Here is a 22,197-nt window from a genome sequence, read left to right as displayed (position 1 = left end):
TGGAAATGTTCCTACCTAAATAGCTAAGTTTTAAGTACAGCCCCCGTTGGCTTAAAACAAGGTGAAATAAGGATTTCAATCCACTAGAAAATCTTCCAACGGGATTTTCCGAGTCAAATGTTTGAAGGTCATTTGATTTTAGTAAAATAGTGGGAGCGTATTTAATTAAAGACCAAATTAAATATTTTTCATGATACTTATTTTGCACATTTTAAATTGTAGATGGCCAATAACGCTTCCACAAACATTTTGTGATCCCTCATCGAAAAGGAAAAATTGACCGAAACAAATTTTATAGACTGGTCCCGTAACATGAGGATTGTCCTCACCCACGAAAAAAAGCTGTATGTGCTGGATGGACCCATTCCTGAGACACCTCCTTCTGGAGCTTCTGCGGCTCTAAGAAATGCTCATGCCAAGCATCTCAATGATTCCGTAGAAGTTTCATGCATCATGCTGGCTTCAATGACTCCCGAGCTGCAAAAACAGCATGAAGGGATGACAGCGTTCGATATGATCGAATATCTGAAGACTCTTTATGAAGAGCAAGCCAGGCATGAGAGGTTTGATGTCTCTAAAGCCCTGTTTTCCACCAAGCTATCAGAGGGAGGTCCCGTAGGACCTCATGTGCTCAAAATGATTGGGTACTCTGAAAATCTAGCTCGTTTGGGATTTGTCCTTGAACAAGAGCTAGTCGTTGATCTTGTGCTGCAATCGTTGCCTGAAAGCTTCAACGGTTTTGTCCAGAACTTTCTAATGAATGATATGGACAAGACACTTCCACAGCTTGCAGCTATGTTGAGAACTGCTGAGAAAAACATGAAGGGAAAAGGAAAGGCTGCTGCCATTTTAATGGTTAATAATGGCAAGTTCAAAAAGCACCATAAGAAGCCTAATAAGTCTAAGGGAAATGGCAAAGGCAAAGCTGTTGCCAATCCATCAACCAAAGCTTTGAAGCCTACTGGAGGCGTGGCTAAGGATGGTAAGTGCTTTTATTGCAACAACGCTGGGCATTGGAAGTGAAACTGTCCAAAGTATCTGGAAGATAAGAAGAATGGAAATGTTCCTACTACTTCTGCAGGTATTTTTGTTATAGAAATTAATATGTCTACTTCTACATCATGGGTATTAGATACTGGATGTGGTTCTCATATTTGTACTGATGTGCAGGGTCTGAGAAAGAGTAGAGCATTGGCAAAAGGCGAGGTCGATCTTAGAGTTGGCAATGGAGCAAAGGTTGCTGCTTTAGCTGTTGGAACTTATGTATTGACCTTACCTAGTGGTCTTTTACTTAATTTAGAAAACTGCTATTATGTACCTGCCATTAGCAGGAATATTATTTCAATTTCTTGTTTGGACAAGGCTGGTTTTGAATTTACAATAAAGAACAAATGTTGTTCCGTTTATTTGGATAATATTCTTTATGCTAACGGAAATTTGAGTAATGGACTTTATGTCTTAGATCTCGATATGCCTATCTATAACATTAATGCTAAAAGGTTGAAACCTAATGAGTTGAATCCAACTTATCTTTGGCATTGTCGTTTAGGACATATAAATGAGAATCGCATTTCCAAACTCCATAAAGATGGATTTTTGGATTCTTTTGATTTTGAATCATATGAAACATGTCGATCTTGTTTATTGGGAAAAATGACAAAAGCTCCATTTACCGGTCAAGGTGAAAGGGCTAGTGATCTTTTAGGTCTCATACATACTGATGTGTGTGGACCCCTAAACATAACTGCTAGAGGAGGCTTTCACTACTTCATTACATTCACCGATGACTTTAGTAGATTTGGATATGTGTATCTAATGAAACATAAATCTGAATCATTTACTTTCTTCAAAGAATTTCAAAATGAAGTAGAAAACCAACTAGTCAAGAAAATCAAAATGCTTCGATCTGATCGAGGTGGAGAATATTTGAGCTTAGAGTTTGACAATCATCTTAAAGAATGTGGGATACTGTCCCAACTCACACCTCCTGGAACACCGCAATGGAACGGTGTATCTGAAAGGAGAAATCGAACCTTGTTAGACATGGTCCGATCTATGATGAGTCATGCTGAACTTCCAAACTTCTTATGGGGGTATGCCTTATTAACTGCAGCTTACACGCTTAACCGAGTTCCATCTAAAGCGGTAGAAAAGACACCATATGAGATATGGAATGGTCGAAAACCCAATGTGGGACATTTTAAGATTTGGGGTTGTGAAGCTTATATAAAACGACTTATGTCTACTAAGCTTGAACAAAAATCTGAAAAATGTTTCTTTGTGGGATATCCTAAAGAAACTAGGGGATACTACTTTTACAAACCACCTGAAGGCACAATTGTTGTTGCCAGAACTGGAGTCTTCCTTGAGAAGGATTTTGTCTCCAGGAGAATCTGTGGGAGCAAAGTAGATCTTGAAGAAATTCAAGACCCACAGAGTACTGAAATACCGGTAGAGGAACAAGGACAGGATACCCAAACTGTTATGACAGAAAATCCTGCCCCAGTCACACAAGAACCACGTAGGTCTAGCAGGATACGTCAAGAACCCGAAAGATATGGGTATCTCATATCACAAGAGGGTGATGTATTGCTCATGGACCAAGATGAGCCCGTGACTTACACGGAGGCCATAACTGGCCCCGAATCTGAGAAGTGGCTTGAAGCCATGAAATTTGAAATGGATTCCATGTACACAAATCAAGTTTGGAACTTGATTGATGCACCTGAAGGAATTAATCCTATAGGATGCAAGTGGGTTTTCAAAAAGAAAATTGACATGGATGGAAAGGTTAGTACCTACAAAGCGCGACTGGTTGCTAAAGGCTTCAAACAAATTCATGGTGTAGACTATGATGAAACGTTTTCACCAATTGCAATGATTAAATCCATTCGGATCTTACTTGCCATCGCTGCATACCACGATTATGAAATCTGGCAAATGGATGTCAAAACTGCTTTCCTTAATGGAAATCTTCTTGAGGATGTGTACATGACACAACCTGAAGGTTTTGGCGATCCTAAAGCAACCAAAAAGGTATGCAAATTGCAGCGATCAATCTATGGATTGAAGCAAGCTTCCAGGAGTTGGAATCTTCACTTTGATGAAACTATACAACAGTATGGATTCATTAAAAATGAAGATGAGCCTTGTGTTTACAAGAAGGTTAGTGGGAGCATAGTTTCATTTCTGATTTTATATGTGGATGACATATTATTAATCGGAAATGACATCCCTACATTACAAGAAATCAAAACTTGGTTAGGGAAATGCTTTTATATGAAAGACTTAGGTGAAGCATGCTATATATTAAGAATCAGGATCTATAGAGATAGATCACAAAGATTGCTTGGCTTAAGTCAGGGTACATATATAGACAAAGTCCTGAGACGTTTTAATATGCATGAATCCAATAAAGGATTCATTCCTATGTCGTCAGGATTAAATCTATCAAAGACTCAAACCCCTTCGACTGATGACGAAAGGGATCGAATGCGTGATATTCCATATGCTTCAGCAATTGGTTCTATCATGTATGCTATGATATGTACTCGACCAGATGTCTCGTATGCTTTAAGTGCTACGAGCAGATACCAGTCTAATCCTGGCAACGAACATTGGATCGCTGTCAAGAATATCCTTAAGTACTTGAGAAGAACTAAGGATACCTTCTTGATCTATGGAGGTCAAGAAGAGCTCTCTGTAATTGGTTACACTGATGCTAGTTTTCAGACCGATCATGATGACTTTAGATCGCAATCTGGATATGTGTTTTGCTTAAATGGCGGTGTTGTGAGCTGGAAAAGTTCGAAGCAAGAAACAGTCGTTGATTCTACAATTGAAGCCGAGTATATTGCTGCATCCAATGCCGCAAAAGAAGCTGTTTGGATTAAGAAATTTATTTCTGATCTTGGAATAGTTCCGAGTATTGTGGATCCCATTGAATTACTTTGTGATAACAATGGTGCAATCGCACAAGCCAAAGAACCTAGATCTCACCAGAAATCCAAACACATACAAAGGCGTTATCATCTTATTCGAGAGATTATCGAAAGAGGAGATGTTAAAATATGCAAAGTACCAACATTGGACAATGTCGCTGATCCACTTACTAAAGCTCTTGCCCAGCAGAAGCATGATGGTCATACTAGATCTATGGGTATTAGGTTTATGCCTAATTGGCTCTAGTGCTAGTGGGAGATTGTTGGTGTAAGCCCTAGAGGCCAATAGTTTATGTTAAACCTATCTTATGTATCATGACTTTTATTATTGTAATAATATATGGCAGTCTTTATTATATTTAGATAATGTTAATAAAGTCCTTAGAATAGATAGTTCGTGTAATAATATATTAAGTGTGACTTAATCATGAGATTACATTATATTATAGAACGCTATTCTTAAATGTATCCGTAGTCAAAGCTTTAATATGAATAAAGGATAATAATAAAGCATCGAGACTATTATGTATGTAGACTGATGACCGCATCTCATGGGTCATAGATATGAGATATCAAGTCTATACATAGATATAAATATTAGGAGTAATATTTGTATTGGATTGACCCACTGTGAGAATACTACATAGTAAGTTATGAAAATGTCATAAGATATTCTCACAATGATAATAATGTATATCGCTCTTAGACCTGAAACCACTATGATCTCTAGATGTGGACTCAAGTGCTTTGTTGCCATTCTAACGTTGTCTGTAAAAGGATAACAATAACGTTGGTTGATGGGTACTTGATGAATCATGCTGAGGGGCATGAGTGTCCTAGATGGGATTTGTCCCTCCTCATAAACAGGAGATATATCTTTAGGCCTCTTGATGAAATATGACTATAAATATGCATGGCCATGCCGAACTAAGTCAATATAAGATATTGGACTTATTCGTTAAATAGTATATTTCGCAATCAAGATAAATGAACATTGATCTATACAAGGGTGACACTATCTATGCCTTGGGATCAATGAAGATATTGAGACAAAGGAGTAATTATACACATATGTATTATCATGAAAGGTTTCGTCAGATCACTTGACATTCTTGTCACTTGGGTAGCAATGATGTGTTGCTAGATACCGCTCATTGTTTATGATATTAAACAATGGATTTAATATCATTGCCAACGTGACTAGAACCTAAAGGGTCACACACAAAGAGCAGTCAAAAGAGATATGTATAAGTACGACTTATATAAAGGGTGCGCTTAGTAAATAATGCTAATGATTTAGCAAAATTTACTAAACTTGTTTTGGGCTTAGTGAAGTCAAAAACGAGTTTGACTTGCAAAGCACATAAGGAGTTCTATAAATAGAACCCTAGTGCAATAGTTTGCGGTTACGTTCCTTTGCAGAAACCCTAGTTCTTTGACTTCCGTCTTCTTGGCTAGCACCTAGGTTTTGGAGGAGCACTGTTCGTGTGGACTTGATAGAGGCTCTGCTATTTGCTTGGCTGTGATCGTGATTCCGGTTCGCAGATTCCACCGATCGCTTTCAGACTAATCGTTCTAAGGTAACAATCGAATCACTGGTTCAAGTTCCAATTCGTAATGATCCAAGGAAAGTAAATCGAAATTTTAATTCCGCTGCTTATTCTGTATATGTCGATTTACCTTCAGTGGTATCAGAGCCAATTACGAAACCTTGAATCGGATTCTTTTGTTACTACTTTATGTTTTAATTTGATTAAACATATTGAACGAACTTAACTAATAAAGAAAGATTAAAATTGGCATCACATCATATTATGTTTTCTGTGCATGTGTTTTCGACTTGATTCAATGTTTCAGAAACCGTTTCTGGTGAAACATCGACGTTTCGATTATACATATCGACAGAAACATGATTGATCGATCATAAAACGCAGTAAATAATAATATCAATCACGTGAATATGCATGGCTTTTCGAACCGTTTTGATGTTTCAGAAACCGTTTCTGGTGAAACATCAAACCTTTCGATCATACATATTGACAGAAGCATGATTGGTAAATTCTGTATAACAACGGTATATATGATATACTGGATTTGATCATAGTTTAAATGTCAGATGATATTTTCATGTTGATTGATATGATGTATGGAGCTTCGTAACCGATTCTGTGAACTCTGGTGAAGCATCCTAGACTCGGTCATGATACGTGAATGAAATCAGAGTACTTGTTTAATAAAGATCAGATTGTTGTAACAGAATTAGGGTTTGCCGAAACGATTAGGGTAATCAGAAACGTGTCAAGTGTTGACCGGGCAGCGGAACCCCCGGCTAATCTGCGTAGGTGATCATATGTCGAATTTTAATTTAATTTATTTAATTATAAGGAATAATTAATAATAATAAAAGTGTGTTTGTTATTATCATCATGTGAATGATTATGGCCATAGTCCTTTTATTTTATTTCTTTTGGATATTAAAATACGGCCTGCGTGCCGTGCCTTTCTCTTATATCTCTATTGTACATTCTCTTCTCATCCACTCCCTCGTATGCAAAACGAGTTTTCCTCATATGTAATGTAAGTAGAATACAATGGAGGTAATAGGACTCAAGACGTAAGGATGGTCCTGGAAGTCAAGCTTGGAGAAGCAAGGTCGTTTCTAGGATTAGTTCAGATTCTCTCATTGGCTTGAGAGAGTCATAGAAACTCTTTTTCCAGTCTCTTTTAAAATTAGAAGCGAAGGCGGGGAAGAGCTGTTTTCCAGGATGAGCGCTAATGGGAACCCAGGAACCTTTATCTACTCCTTTGGTCCCATAAAAGTGAAGAAAAAAAAACCCGGCAGAAGGAATCATGTCTAATGCTTCGCATAAAATTTCAAAGCCGCAAATAAACGCCCAGCTGTTAGGATGAATTTGGGAAGGAGCGACATTTAGGAGGCGCAATACGTCCATTTCAAAAAGGGTAAAAGGTATTTTTACCCCGAACTCCTCCAGAACCGCACCGTACATGTGAAAAATTTCCTTTACCCCTTTTGGGCGCATAGTGCACACTTTCTCACCGGGCGGACAGGGTGTGAGGATAATGTCTTCCTCTCTCATGGTGGATGAATCCAGAATTTTACTCCTAAAGAAATTAACTTTTGATTGATCCTTGTAAGCAGATTCATATCGCTGAACGTCGTCTGAAAAGCATTTTGTGTCTGATTTCGGACATGCAAGTTGAGTACCCTTTCCACGAACCATTTTCGAAGGGGAAGTAGCGACGTCTTCTTGTCCGAGAGGGTCTCCTGAGGTTGAATATAGCAAAACACAGTCACTATCATCAGATTCACTACAGTCACTCTCGCTAGAAATATCGGAGAAAGTCATATGGCTAAAATAAGTACAATCGTACACCTTCCAATCGATTAAACCACTCCCTCGAGTGGCATGCTTCAAACATTGCAATCTCAGTTTTTGCCTATCTAAAGGGTTCGATGGAGGTAGTTCTCTCCCTCTCTCATCACACTCCCTAACTACTACCATGGATAAATAAAAAGAAGAACAAGGAAAAGGGAAAGGAACGAACAAGTTACCTGAGTATGCAACCAAACAAGTCAGAGGCAGAAAGGGAGTTTTTCTCTTCGTGAGGAAACGGAAGCGACGAAATGAAATGAGAAGGGAAGAGTTTTCCGCCTCTTTTTAAGGGAAAAAAGTAGCTCTCTCGAAAAACGTGTCGAGTCGGCGGATCGTTGACACGTGGGACATATCGAACGAAAAGGTAACACGGCATCAGAACAGCAAAAGTCGGAAGATGTGGACCGTTGGATGAAGGGGACATCATAAACAGAACCATCCCGCCCAAACGTATTAAAGCGTCCAGACCGCATAAAGAATTTAAGCACCACGCCTTGTACCAAGACTTGTGCTTGGGGGCTGTGTGGACCGTCATTATATTCCTAAGAGTTTAGGGACCCACAGGGAGGACTTAAACACCCTATGTAGGGACCTAAGAGGTTTTTCAGAAAGTCTGTGAAGATTGGGCGCGTTATCCTATAAGACGACGCCACGCTACAGACCCCAAAACTCGCCTAAATTTATTCTTCAGCTCTAAAGCACCACGCCTTGTACCAAGACTTGTGCTTGGGGGCTGTGGACCGTCATAATATTCCTAAGGACCTAAAAGACCTCCAAAAGGGCTTCTTAGACCCTCAAAAAGGGCTTAGCGCCCTTGAAGAGGGCCCAAAAGCCAAAGGCGCAGAAGCCGCCTTTCTAAACCTCTAGAACCTTCTAGAAACTACCCAAAATACCTAAATACCCCTATTACTTGGACACTAAGAAACCAAAACCCAAGCCCATAGAAGGCTATAAATACCACCCTTGAGAACACTCTCAAGTATCTAATAATCAGTCTAAAAACCCTAGAATACGATTCTTAACCCTAGAATCCTTATTGTACTTTTATGCAAGTACAACATCCTTAAAATATGTAGTAGCTACAATAATGAAAATATATTTAGAGTCTAAAAATGTCAAGTATATTTTGACACTATTCCATATTGTGTCTCATAATACTTGAACTTACATATATTCGTCTCATCACTACTTGGCATTTTCAAACATCTATGTGCTTCATTTTCATGTTCTTTGTATATTCTCGTTGTAATTTCAACTATATTGTCTTTCTTTTATAAAGTTTGGTTATATTCTTAATTCCATTTTTGATTCAAGAAACATGCAGTTCTTCGATACATAAATCAAAATTGTTTAATATATCCAAGCAAGAGAACCAAAGAAAAATGATATAATAATCTCGTAACTCAGATAATTACTACACTTAATTCGTTAAAAAAATACATTATTAATGCACTTCATTAATTATCAAACATCTATCTTCCTCTCTCTCTCCCTCTAATTATGATGATGAATCCTCCCCCTTATCACTTCATCATTTTGTCCAACTTCTGTGTGGATATGCAAATATTAGATAACAGTCAAAGTTATATCTTATGGTATTCTGATTTTTTTAATGTTTAAAATTATTTTCTCTAATTTAGCGTCCTACAAATCCAATTTAACCTTATTGAAGGTGTTATATATTTTATTTAATTATTTATATATCAAAAAATATTATTAATTCATTTTGGGAAAATTTTAATTGTTCCTGCATGTGTTAGAATTTGCAAAATATAACACCTAAATGGCTAAGCCAAAGAAATGTAGACCGAAGCATGAATATGTAAGGAGCGTATAAACTTGGTTATGGTTACATAATCTTTCAATGTGAAAAATAGTAATCAATTGCATAAGCAAAATGTTTCAAAAATCATATTATAAAGTTGCGGTAAAGTATGTACCGAAAAAAAAATTGCGGTAAAGCCATATCTTTACCAGGTTATGGTCTATTGTTTTCACGTTGTGGTTGGCAGCCATCAACAACTATTTCATGCCATTGCACAACTGCAGTAGTTATAGAGCAAAAAAAATAAGAGTATTGCTATATCGTACGGATAAATTCGCTTATGAAAATTAACGGATGTATAGCAGTTCGAATTTAAAAGAAGAAAAACTGGTCTAGTATGTTGGAAGGAGCACAAATCATGGGGTGGTGGCTACAGAAAAGTCTAGCAGTCACCACGTGGAGGATTGAAGATAATCCATTCACACAATTCATGGTTGGAAGACATTAAAAGAATGCAATAAACGGCATTCGTCAAATTTCGTTGTTATGTATCCGTACCTTTTATCATTATCCAAAATATAAAATAGCAATTAAGGAAAAAAAAAAAAAAAGAAAAAAAAAAAAAGAGCACTTAATAGTGAACTCTTGCAGGAGGACTGAAATATTGAACCTTCAACCCAAATCGAAGAAAATAAGGATTACCAATAAAAATAACATGGAAGAATTTAAAAGGACAAACACAATATGAAATTTTTTCGAAGTATAAAAGTGTTAGTTATGCTTTTGCTTCGGAATGTCATATATTTGAACATGCATATCTTAATCCCATCACTAGTTTTGGCCTTTACCATGCAACATGTCTCGTTTTCCTTTTGTAATTTCATCTTATCTTACATGAAAATTTCAACTATCAATCACATATACTTGAAATTAAAATTTGTTAATACTTCGAAGCAATACCAAAAAGAACCCAAGAAAAATTGACTCTGGTGAGATATTGTACGGAGTTCATGATAGATTGGATGAAATTCAAACCGTAGAAAAGCACAAAGCAATTAGAAAATGAAATGTTCTATACCACATTATTTTCAGAGTGAAAATTACATGGAATTGGAAGTAAAATTAAAGAAAAAGATTTAAATTTTGATGTGTAGTGAAATTAAAGAAATAGATTTAAATTTAGATTTTAATTGCATAGAATGATATAAAGAATGATGGAAAGAAGTAGGAACCTATTTAAATTGGTTCTAAAATGTCATTACCATGGAATTTTGAATCTCCTTAGATGCATGCTTAAATAATGATTCATGGCGGTGATTAAAATCTTAGTCATTGTTGATACATTGACGTCGTTCATGAAAATGCCACATGAAGACAAAGAAGAAACGTGTCGTCTATGACGCCCTCTTTGATTATTTGTTTTATTTGGTTATTTTTAATACGTTTAAAATATATTTATATGATTATGTGCTTTATTAAGTGGTTTATAATATTATTTAATAGAAAAAATTTGAAAATAAAATAATGTTGAGTTTAGGGGTTGTTATGAGATTTTAGAGAGTTTTGGGGAGAAAGATAAATAAGATAAAATAGAAAAAAAGATTATAAATAGGGAAACCTAGTTTAGAAAAAACAGAACGTACGACCAATTTTGGAGAAAAGGGAGAAAAAGCCAAGAGAAGGGAGGACAACCTAGAAAGCTGCGATTTTCATTGTTAAGGTAAGGGTGAGACTAACATTCAATAATCTTGAGTCTATGATTCTGAAAATTGTATTTAACATGTTATGTTATAGGTTTAGTTTTTGAGAATTAGGGTTAAGAGTGATGATTGTGATGATTTTGAATGAAAGTGAAGTTGAATAATAGGTTGCTTTTTATGATTTTTCTTTTCATCTCTGCCCCGAATTTGAAATGAAATTTGGTATTGATTAGTACAGAATTGGTCTTAGGTGTAAACACAAAAGTTGTAGGTATGGATGTTAGCTTTCTAATGTCGTTGGTCTGACGTCAAAACGATTTATAGAACTTGAGTTATGCCCAAATTACTGCACGTAGGTCACAGTGAATTTTTATGAATTTCAGCACAGCTTTGTCCGAATTTGAAATGAAAACTGGTATTGATTGGTACATAATTAGTCTTAGGTGTAAACACAAAAATTGTAGGTATGGATGTTAGCTTTCTAATGTCGTTGGTTTGACTCCAAAAGGATTTATAGAACTTGAGTTATGGTCAAATTACTGCATGTAGGTCATAGTGAATAATTGAATATGATTGATGAATTACTATAGGTATGTATATGTTTGTGAATGCGATATTGTTCATAATTGATGAAATGTTATATGAATGTATATGTTTATGAGTATGATGTTGTTTATGATTGATGAATTAGTATATGTATGTATATGTTGTGAATACGATATTGTCCATGATTGATGAAATGTTATATGTATATATGATGTTTTAAGATGTTGATTATTATTTGATGTTGTTATATTGTGATATAATTGTATATGCATTAATTGAATTATATGTTAATAATTGAGACGTTGATTGACTTGCATTTGATATTATTATGTCATGCTGTTTTTGTATACTGTTGTGTCTTTGTTGTTATTTAACTAAGCTGCATGAGTCGGTCTAAGTTGATTAAGATGTTGAAGTTCCAAATTATTGGATTATATAAGAGGTTGTCGATTTAAGATGTTTAAGAGGTCGAGTCCATGCATTAGCATTACATTTTTGGGGGCTTGATGCCCTGGAGCCTTTGCTCACTTAAGTTGAGGGCTTGATCCCCTGGGAGCCTATTTACGCTCAAATAAAGTTGAGGGCTTGATGCCCTGGGAGCCTATTTACGCTCAAATACGTTGGGGGCTTGATGCACTGGATTGGTACCACATGCATGATTAGAAGATTAAGTTGCATAGTCAAGTTGTTAAGTTGTCGAGTTGTCAAGATTGTCAAGTTGTCGAGTTGATAAGGTGTAGAAGTTGCGTTGTCGTTGTCGTTGAGTTGTCATTTTTCAATGAGTTGTTAATAAAGAACTAAGTGAAGTATTAATATTTAGTAATCATTGTTGTTTATGTTGTTGTTATATCAATATAAGATGATGAATATTTTGTTTGTTTATATGATTATGATTAAGATGAATATGCTGTTTGTTTATATGATTATTATCATTAAGTGATGATTATGTCATGTTGTATATGATTATTATTATTAAGTGATGATTCAGTTGTGTTGTTATGTTATTATGAAATGATGATTAGAAGTTGGTTGAACTATTAAGAATTATTACACGAAGAATTATTATTCTTAATAGATGAAGTTATTTATGTTGTTAAATATAATTATTGAATTATATGCTTGATATTATTGTTTTGTGAAATCTCACCCCTTCTGCTTGGAAATGTTGCTCTTCGTATGAGTAACTTGCAGGTAACCAAGAATAGTTGATGTCATGTGAACTTTCTCTCTTGTGTGTCTTAGGTGCTCTGATACATAACGGGATGAGAACTTTGTTATTGCTTTTCTATTCCTTACGTATTGCTTTTGAAGATTTACGACTATGTTTTTAGAATGTATTTTTATGAGACATTTATGAAGAGGCCTTCGTGCCCAAGATTGTTTTATTTATTGAATAAATTCCGCTGCGAAGTATTAAAGATTTTGTTATTGAATTTTAAAGGATAAATAGTTATTTATTCAGTTTATGATTTTAAGAAAAGAAGTGTGACATTCTGTTATATGTTGTTTGCTCTGATAAAAGTTTATGAAATTTTTATGTTGGGAAAACGGGGTGTTACAATTGGTATCAGAGCAGGTCGGTCCGTCCGGCCAAGTAGTTGAGTCGAGTTGTGTCGAGTAATAGTTGTATTACTATCTTTATGTTGTTTGATTGATTGTTGTTGTGTTTCTGATTAATAGATATGTTTATTATGTGATCGTGTTTGGTTGACTAACTTTGATGTGGTTTACATGTTTTCTTGAAGTTTCTATTTGGTTGTATATGATTTAAGATGGTTAGGTAATAATTGAATTTCTTTTCTTGCATGCTTCGAATTTGGAGGACGAAATTCTTTTAAGGGTGGTAGAGTTGTAACGCCCTCTTTGATTATTTGTTTTATTTGGTTATTTTTAATAGGTTTATTAGAATATATTTATATGATTATGTGCTTTATTAAGTGGTTTATAATATTATTTAATAGAATAAGATTTGAAAATAAAATAATGTTGAGTTTAGGGGTTGTTATGAGATTTTATAGAGTTTTGGGGGAGAAAGAGAAATAAAATAAAATAGAAAAAAAGATTATAAATAGGGAAACCTAGTTTAGAAAAAACAAAACGTACGACCAATTTTGGAGAAAAGGGAGAAAAAACCAAGAGAAGGGAGGACAACCTAGAAAGCTGCGATTTTCATTGTTAAGGTAAGGGTGAAACTAACATTCAATAATCTTGAGTCTATGATTCTGAAAATTGTATTTACTCCCTCACCATGTGTAATCACCACCGGTCTTACCTCCCCGTCCTTCCCACCACTACGAACCCTATTCTCCACATCATGTTGTGCAAAGCTATCATACCGTGCTTCATGAGCCCAAACCCTATGTTCACCAATCCATAAATTATTCAAAGCCTGTTCTAATTTATCTTTGTTCTTCACATTCAAAAATCTTACAAAACCATAAACCTGACAAAGTGAATTTAATTTTCTAGCAACATACACATCATATAGAATTCCACGCACTTTGAAGTACTAAAGTAAACGGACAACGACATAAAGTCAGGAATATTAGTGAAATGGTATGTAACCTTACGACCATTGTCGTCTTCCTTGCAATAAAAATTAGGTCCCTTGTTCGAACATGTACCATGTCTGTCAACCGCAGGAGATCTAGAAACTCTAACCAGTTGATCTCTACGAACCCTAGGATACCGTCGCAAATCCCCAACACCCTCTGTCTGTGTTTGTCGTGTGTTCCCCTTGACTTGTGCCAATCCTACATGCCACTTTGAAACCCTTGACCTGTCCTGTCCTTGATCCTCCGGTTGCGCCGCTTTCCTCTTCCTTGAACAACCTTGGCCGACCACCACGGAGTCTCTCATCGCTCTTTCTCATTTATCTTTACTAGCGTCCAGACGGGCACTCCCGTACCCGTCTGTCCGCTTTTTCTACCGCGCTAATGTGTACAGCTCATTAACATTATGTTTTTGTTCAATGTTAGTTTTTTATATATGTTTTGTGGACAAAATTATCACAATTAAAAGAAATATCACACATGTAATTGATATAAAAAATCAAACTTGTTAAAAAATGTAAGATTATACATGTCCACTTTCAATATGTTGTCGCAATTCACTAATGAATTTTGATTGATACCGATATTTTCATCCCTCGTTAAATCAAGTTTTGAGCTTTGTCCCCGTTAAACCAATAAAAAGGCAAAAGCAAAAGATCCTCAACACTTGTTATGATGTCTGGATGGTTTCAACATATTTTCTCTTTTGATTTAAATTTTACTGTTATTTTTTCCATTTATCGACTTTAAATTGAGTCCAAAACCAAACCAACATACACTTCAATCTTGAAAAATTGTATAGTCAGATGTCAACTAAATTTGAATAAAAATGCTTTGGAATTGACCAAATAAAAAGACCAAGAGAGAGAAATAATGAAAACCTAATTATAAATGCCTCGTTCACCAAGCATTATTGTTGTGACCATAAGCCAACGCAAAAGTCGCAAAACGCGACCGATCGTCCACTTCCATTGTGGCGTCCACTGTTCTACCCCAACCACTGAATGCTATGTCCTTTGCATTAAAATGTCATTTACAGGCTCCCTATATCATCCTCTGTTCATCTTTGATAGTGAGGTATACGTCAACCGCGAATAATGTACGCCTCCCTTCCCTGATTGACGACCATTTTATAAAAGAAATAAAATATTTAAAGCATGCATGATATACAAAAGCAAACAATGAAAATAAAAATAATAACATAAAGAGAAACATTTATGATATAATGGGTTGGTAAAATAGAAAAAGTGTATAATAAAATTGAAGGATACCTTCATGGCCTATGTGACTCCTCCACCACATGTCGGTCCTTGGAACAGATGAAGAGAATGAGGACGAAACTATGAGATACATCAACATAACAAAAAAAAGGAAGAATTATTCCAACAACAAAAAACTGAGGCCCCTATGGTGCTTCTCTCACCGTTGTGGTACACCCTTGCGGCCATGGTAGATGTATGTTATGTAAGATACCAATCTCTTGAAGATGTAGAGGAGATTAGAGCAAATTAATCTTGTGGAAGTATAGAGAAGAGACATACCATTAAAAATGTCAAAATAATAAAGAAAACAAATGTGTTTAATAAACACTGTACAATGAAATTCCCTAACATATTCAATGTCTAATAATTATGTTTACCTATCATTATCTCCCCGATGTTCTTCTAAAAATGCCAAACAAAAAAAGTACTGAAATACTCATTCTCTAATTGTGAGAATTCAATTACCTAATAATTATATTGACCCATTCTCACAATCCCCCTAGTGCAACACAGAAGTTAGAAGAGTAAATTTTTCATGAAAAAAATGCCAAACACAAAAAAAAACTCATTACCTTTATCTATTGTCGTAGATTTATGACAAATTTTGAGCAAACCCTTTGAGTAAGTGTCAATATGACATTTATATGTAAAGAACAAACAATTCCACTTGGAAGGAAACTATCATCCATAAAGAATTCTTTACTCCAAAAACATAAATTATAGAAGAATTCATGCAACAAAATACATTTTATTTCTAGAATTAATTATTAACATAACATGTGAAAAATAAGATGAATTAATATCAGCGAGATCAATGCTTAGTTAAGTATTAACATTAGGAGATGAATTCTTTCAACAAAAACATTAGCAAATGAAAAAAGCACTTGAGGAACAATAAAATATTTAAAAAACGAAAATAAATTTTAGAGAAAAGAATAATGCAAATTACCATTTTGCAATGATAAAAATTGAAGCCTTCAGCCTTCTCCATCTTTTTCCCTTACTCTCCTCTACAATCTAACGTAAAACAAAGGCCAATAGAAAAGATGAGAAACAAATACTCTATACATGGCACTGTTGGTGCTCTATTACAGTTTTTGTAAGTTGTAAATATCAAAAATAAAACTGAAGGGAAGTTATTTTTTTGGTGTGTGATTAGTGAGGGTAGATTTTTTTCTTTAATAACTGTCACCATGTGTTTGATTATTTGTGTATAAGGCTGATTTTTTTTTTTAATAACTTCCATTAAGTAAGGACATTTTGGGATTTACAAAAAAAGACTACACCAAAATATAGTATTGCCTTTATTAATGGTATAGATAAGGCTGATTTTTTTTTTAATAACTTCCATTAAGTAAGGGCATTTTGGGATTTACAAAAAAAGCTACACCAAAATATAGTATTGCCTTTATTAATAGGTATAGATATAGATAAACTCAAGCATTAACTTGACTATTTAGTTTATTTAGCTCTCCATAAGTTTTGATATCTTTAGTAGTACATTTATAGGTGTTGTTATTGTAGAATATACTTTTAATTAGACTTTCAGATTTCATCAAACATTTTGAAAGGTTAAACCTCAAAAAATAGTTACTGACAGGTAATATAATATGTCATATACCATTTTAAAAGACCATTTTTACCCCTTACTGTTGATACAAAGTTGGGCATAATTAAGATCAATTGTTAAAGATAAGGTTATTAATTGTGTCCCGTGCATCAAACCCCCACAACGAAGATGCATTGATGTTCCATCCTAAACATGTTTGGTAATATATTTTTGAAATATAAAATAGAGTATGCTAAAAGTATTAACAAAGTATCTCAAATGTATTCAAAAGTATTTGAGAAGTATCGTATCCGATACATATCTCTTTATTATAGGGGTGTACGTGGGTGGGTTTGGGTTGGGTTTGGCCAAACCCAAGATCCGAACTATATAGAGTACTCTGGTTTGGGTGAGGTAAAATGTCCACCCGTTATATTATTGGATGGGTCTGGGCAAACCCACTAGTGTCCGGTTTGGTTTGAGTTGGGTGGTGGGTTACCCAAGTTATTTTTCTGTTTTTTTGTTAATACTAATGACGCGTCCTCCTATTTTTTCTCATAAAATTTACTCAACTTTTTATTTTTTTAATAAAATTGTGTAACCTATTTCACTATATTTTAACGTTATAAAATAATAAGTTATAATATTAAATAACAAATTTCATCATAAAATAAAATATTTGCAACAAACTAAAATGGGATGACGTAAAATTGCTTTAACTTCAAAATAACTAAAAAGTGCAACATCATAATTTGTAACTCTAACATGTTTTTATTTTCAATACAGAGGATGTGTTGTATCAATTTTAGAAATTAGACATTGATTTTCAATATAGAGGATTCATTGTGTCAAATTTAGAAATTAGACTTGATTTATAACCTTTTTTTTTAAAGAAAGATTATAACCTAAAGCTTTGTTATTCTCCTTCCTCCCTATGAAAATGAAAATGAAAAAAAATATATGAACATTATTGGGTAAGTGGGTTTATTGGGTTTGGGTCTGGTTTTACCCAAAATCCGTTATTTTTTATGGGTTTTTCATTTTTTAAAACCATATTCACCCAATCACTCAACCCAACCCACTTTTTTGAGTTTTTTTGGGTGGGTTTGATGGGTTTTTTGGGTTTACCCAACCCATAAACACCCCTACTTTATTATTCTTTAAAGAAGTTTAAAAAATGAAATGTCCCAACCCCATTTTTTACCTTGAATTGATCAAAATACGCGGAGAGTTCAAGTCCGGGTAAGGGGAACAAAGACTTAATGAGTTATTGGAAAGAGAATAACACAAGGATTAATTGAAACTGTTAGATTAAAAAAAAAAATACAAGTCAATTTTACTCGCGAAGTCAATTTTGTTCTATCTTTCACTAGAAAAGAAAAAGAGGAATTGTGTATGTATGTAGAAGTCAATTTAATTGACAATGATGATTATAGTCTTTTCACGAGAAACGCCAGCTTTTTCTTGGTAATGTATGTAGTAGAATTGTGTAGTTTTTCTTCTTTCTTTTTCTTTTGACAAAACAAGCCTTTGTTATGAAAGTCTAAAAGTGTAAAAGAAAAAGTTACAAAACTTACATTTACAATTGGTTGAATAATAAGTCCTCGTGAGTTTAACTCAGTTGGTAAGAATAGTGTATAATATTCTCTAAAAAAAAGGATAGTATATAATATATGCAATCCGAACTCCGACCACCATAAAAAAAATGTTGTAGGATTCGTCTCGATGAATATTTTTCAAATATTAAATTTTCATAATTTTTTCTAATAGATAATTAAAGATAAAAAAATACGCATTATTATGTGTGACAAAATCATCTGTGTCACTTAATATAAGACGGAGAGAATAAAAGATAAATGGGAGTAAATTTGTTGAATAATAAAAACCGTGTATTAGCCCACATCGCCCGTTTAAGGATTCTTTAGTTCCAGTCAACGTCGCCATATTAGCTTTTGGAAAAATCCTCATTCCGAAAGAAAAAGCTTTTCCAAATACTTAACTTTTTTTTTTCCTTCATAATAATTGAGAAAACTGTTGGTTTTAGAATTCCAAAAGTAGAAAATTTAGCTACAATTCCTTAGGTGCTTTTCGTATGGTTCTTAATTAAAAATACATATTTTTTTTGATATAACAAACTTTGAGAAAATTATGGATTCGAGGAAATCATGGTGAATTTAGTTAAGAACGTACGAAAAACACCTAAGGAATTGTACCTAAGTTTTCTCCATTACAAAATACCTTTCCCTTAAAAAGAATTAGAAAATACCTTTAAATGATTACTACCTAGCAGATTATGGACTGAAACGTTTCGTGGCGCTGTCTAAAACTGTGGAAAACAGACCATCAACCATACCGTCTTTTTTATTAAAAAAAAAAAAACTAAGTTTACTGTTGTGGTTGTCTAATGTATAATAGAAAATTGTTTGACAATTATACCCTTAAAGATGGGACATCTAACCTTCGAAACTTAATAGACGAAAGAAAATAATAGCTCGGTTCAGATAAACTTGGGGGAGCAATTTTATTGTTTCGCCTGGGGGATCAAAAAACTTAGGACGGGCCCTGGATATAATATTATATATGCCTGGGTAATTAAACTTTGCTGACATACATTGCCTCTGTCATTGCAAATCAAACAAACACATTCTCTTATCAAAATCCATGGCTTACTCTAAAATTCTCTTTTTCTCAATCCTTATTCGATTCCTCTGTTTTGCAACTATCAAGGCAGAGGACTCTACTTTTCTGTATTCCTTTTGTTCCTCCAATCTTACCACAACCAATAGCACCTACCAAATCAATACCAGGACACTCCTCTCTTCATTGTCATCAGAAGCCACCGTCAACACCGAATTCTACAACACCACAGTCACCGGTGTAAATCGAACTGATTCTGTCTATGGATTGTTCATGTGCAGGGGTGACGTCTCCTCTCAAATCTGTGTTGAATGCATAGTTCATGCAACTAAAAAACTGTCCTTAGATTGCCCTTTATCCAAACAAGCAGTCATTTATTACGACGAGTGTAATGTTCGTTACTCCTACAACTATTTCTTTTCCACTGTTGATACAAGTCCTATGTATAGAGATATAAATATCACCTATACAGACCAAAACTTGTACATTATGACATTATTGAATCAGTTTTCCAAACTTGCATATGAAACGGGGTACAGTGTTGAAAGATATATGACTAATTCATTAAAACTGTATGATGAACAAAACTTGTATAGTCTTGGACAATGTACGCGAGATTTGTCTAGTGAGGATTGCACTTCTTGTCTAAAGGATGTGATCAATAGAGCAATTCCATGGTCAAAATTGAGTAATGTTAGGGGAAGAATTATATATCCTAGCTGCAATCTGAGGTTTGAATTGTTCCAATTTTACATGGAGGGTGACGAAGCTCTGCCGCCTGGGAGTCCTTCCCCATTACCAGAAAATGCAGGTAAGGTTTGTATTGATTATTACTAGATTGAATTTATGTGATTTATAAATGTTAATTATCTTGTGCAGAGAAACATAAAATTGTCTTCATTCCCTTCAAAAAAAAAAAAAAATTGTCTTCATTGTTGTCCCTACAATTATTTCGGTGATGCTATTTTCTATTGGCTACTACTGGCTTAAGAAAAGGGGAAGAAAGAGTCGTAGGACTATTCTTCGAGAAAATTGTAAGTACTGTCTTATTTATGTATGCAGAAAGGTTCCTTTGATCTTGCAACTTCATATAAGATTTAACAAGTTTAATAACTTAATTTAAAAACTAAATCAAATAAATTGTATCTACTGTCTAGTTGGTGAAGAAAGTGCGACTTTAGAACCACTACAATTCGATTGGGTGGTAATTGAAGCAGCATCCAACAACTTTTCTACTGACAATTACATTGGCAAAGGCGGGTTTGGAGAGGTTTACAAGGTGAGAAAATGCAAAAATAGGAAACATTATTGAAAACTTTCAAGCCATTGTTTTGGTATTTTCTATAGTTAGTTATCATTTTCACTCTATCTCAATTGAAGAGGAAAATTCATAATCAAATATATTACACAGAAGACCGTTCCTTATGTTTTTAGGGTATACTTGTTGATGGACGAGAAGTGGCTATAAAAAGGCTTTCAAAAAGTTCTAATCAAGGTGTAGAAGAGTTCAAGAATGAAGTTTTGTTGATAGCCAAGCTTCAACATAGAAATCTAGTGGCATTTATTGGTTTTTGCCTTGAAGAACAAGAGAAAATACTTATTTATGAATATGTGCCCAACCAGAGTCTGGATTACTTTCTATTTGGTTAGACACTTTTCACTTTAAACTCTTTCATTTGTCAATATTTAGATTGATGCATTACATATATAACTTTTTTTCTATATATTGGCTTAATTTTATTTCGTGAACTATTTTGTAGATTCTCAACAACAAAAGTTGTTAACTTGGGTTGAACGCTTCAACATCATAGGAGGAATTGTTCGAGGGATTCTTTATTTGCATGAACATTCTCGACTAAAAGTTATACATCGGGATCTCAAACCTAGCAATATTCTATTAAACGAAAATATGATTCCTAAAATTTCAGATTTTGGTTTGGCTCGAATTGTTGAAATTAGTCAAGATGAGGGAAATACAAATAGAATTGCTGGAACATTGTAAGTTTTGAATGTTGATCCCTCTGTTATCTTTGTACACATTTTTTTTTTTTTTTGGTTCAAATCTTTTCACACGACTTCATAATTAAAATACATTTAATTTATTTTGTAGTGGTTATATGTCTCCGGAATATGCAATGCTTGGACAATTTTCTGAAAAATCCGACATTTATAGTTTTGGAGTTATGCTTTTAGAGATTATTGCTGGAAAGAAGAATAAAAGTCCATTTACTCCACACCATGTTGCTTATGACCTCTTGAATCATGTGAGTGTAATGATCTAGCATTAGTATCCTTTCATTTTTCCTGTTATGATAAATGCATATACTCTCGAGTCAGAACATGGAACAATTTTTAGTCGGACTTTATATATCTTTTGGTCGGATTTCGAGTTACGAGAGCTTCTTTTCGAGTTACAAGAAATATATATTATTTGCACTTAAATATATCACATGCGACCTGGATATTAGTTGAGAAATTGGATTTCACACATTATTTCAGGTATGGAGACAGTGGATGGATCAAACACCTATAAGTATTTTGGACCTAAATATTAAAGAAGATTATTCTGCAAATGAAGTCATTAAATGCATTCAGATTGGTCTGTTATGTGTTCAAAATGACCCGAATGCTAGACCTTCAATTGTGACAGTTGCTTCTTATCTTAGCAGTTATGCAATTGAATTACCAACTCCAAAAGAACCTGCGTTTTTCTTGCATGGTAGAACTTATTCCGACGTTCTTGCACTAGAATCAAGTTCTACTCAATCTGCCAATAGTTCTGTACTATTCTCAATCAATCAAATGTCTGCAAGTACTTTTATTCCTCGATAGTTTATTAATTTTTATAAT

At 34.3% G+C, this 22,197-nt stretch overlaps 3 protein-coding genes and 1 long non-coding RNA gene across 4 annotated transcripts; all 4 read left to right on the top strand.

Moving 5' to 3' along the window:
• Positions 1-1,022: 1,022 nt before the first annotated feature.
• Positions 1,023-1,358, top strand: LOC120580920 (uncharacterized). The gene is made up of 2 exons (XR_005646707.1): positions 1,023-1,081; positions 1,171-1,358. It is a non-coding gene; the product is annotated as an uncharacterized lncRNA (long non-coding RNA).
• Positions 1,359-3,492: 2,134 nt separating this feature from the next.
• Positions 3,493-4,188, top strand: LOC120576080 (secreted RxLR effector protein 161-like). The gene has a single exon (XM_039827055.1). It carries the CDS (start codon positions 3,493-3,495, stop codon positions 4,186-4,188), a length of 696 nt encoding a protein of 231 aa, XP_039682989.1.
• A 15,161-nt stretch (positions 4,189-19,349) lies between these two features.
• LOC120580917 (putative cysteine-rich receptor-like protein kinase 9) lies at positions 19,350-20,184 on the top strand. The gene has a single exon (XM_039835192.1). The coding sequence runs from the start codon at positions 19,372-19,374 to the stop codon at positions 20,182-20,184; it is 813 nt and encodes a 270-aa protein (XP_039691126.1). The 5' UTR covers positions 19,350-19,371.
• On the top strand, positions 20,158-22,197 carry LOC25496499 (cysteine-rich receptor-like protein kinase 10). Its single transcript, XM_039835191.1, has 6 exons — positions 20,158-20,381; positions 20,505-20,626; positions 20,782-20,992; positions 21,108-21,345; positions 21,458-21,611; positions 21,847-22,197. The coding sequence occupies exons 1-6, from the start codon at positions 20,306-20,308 to the stop codon at positions 22,177-22,179; spliced, it is 1,134 nt and encodes a 377-aa protein (XP_039691125.1). The 5' UTR covers positions 20,158-20,305; the 3' UTR covers positions 22,180-22,197.

Source organism: Medicago truncatula, chromosome 6 (assembly GCF_003473485.1).
Source record: "Medicago truncatula cultivar Jemalong A17 chromosome 6, MtrunA17r5.0-ANR, whole genome shotgun sequence".
Classification (NCBI taxonomy): domain Eukaryota; kingdom Viridiplantae; phylum Streptophyta; class Magnoliopsida; order Fabales; family Fabaceae; genus Medicago; species Medicago truncatula.
Note: the sequence above shows the minus strand (reverse complement) of the source record. Positions and strands in the feature narration are given on the sequence as shown.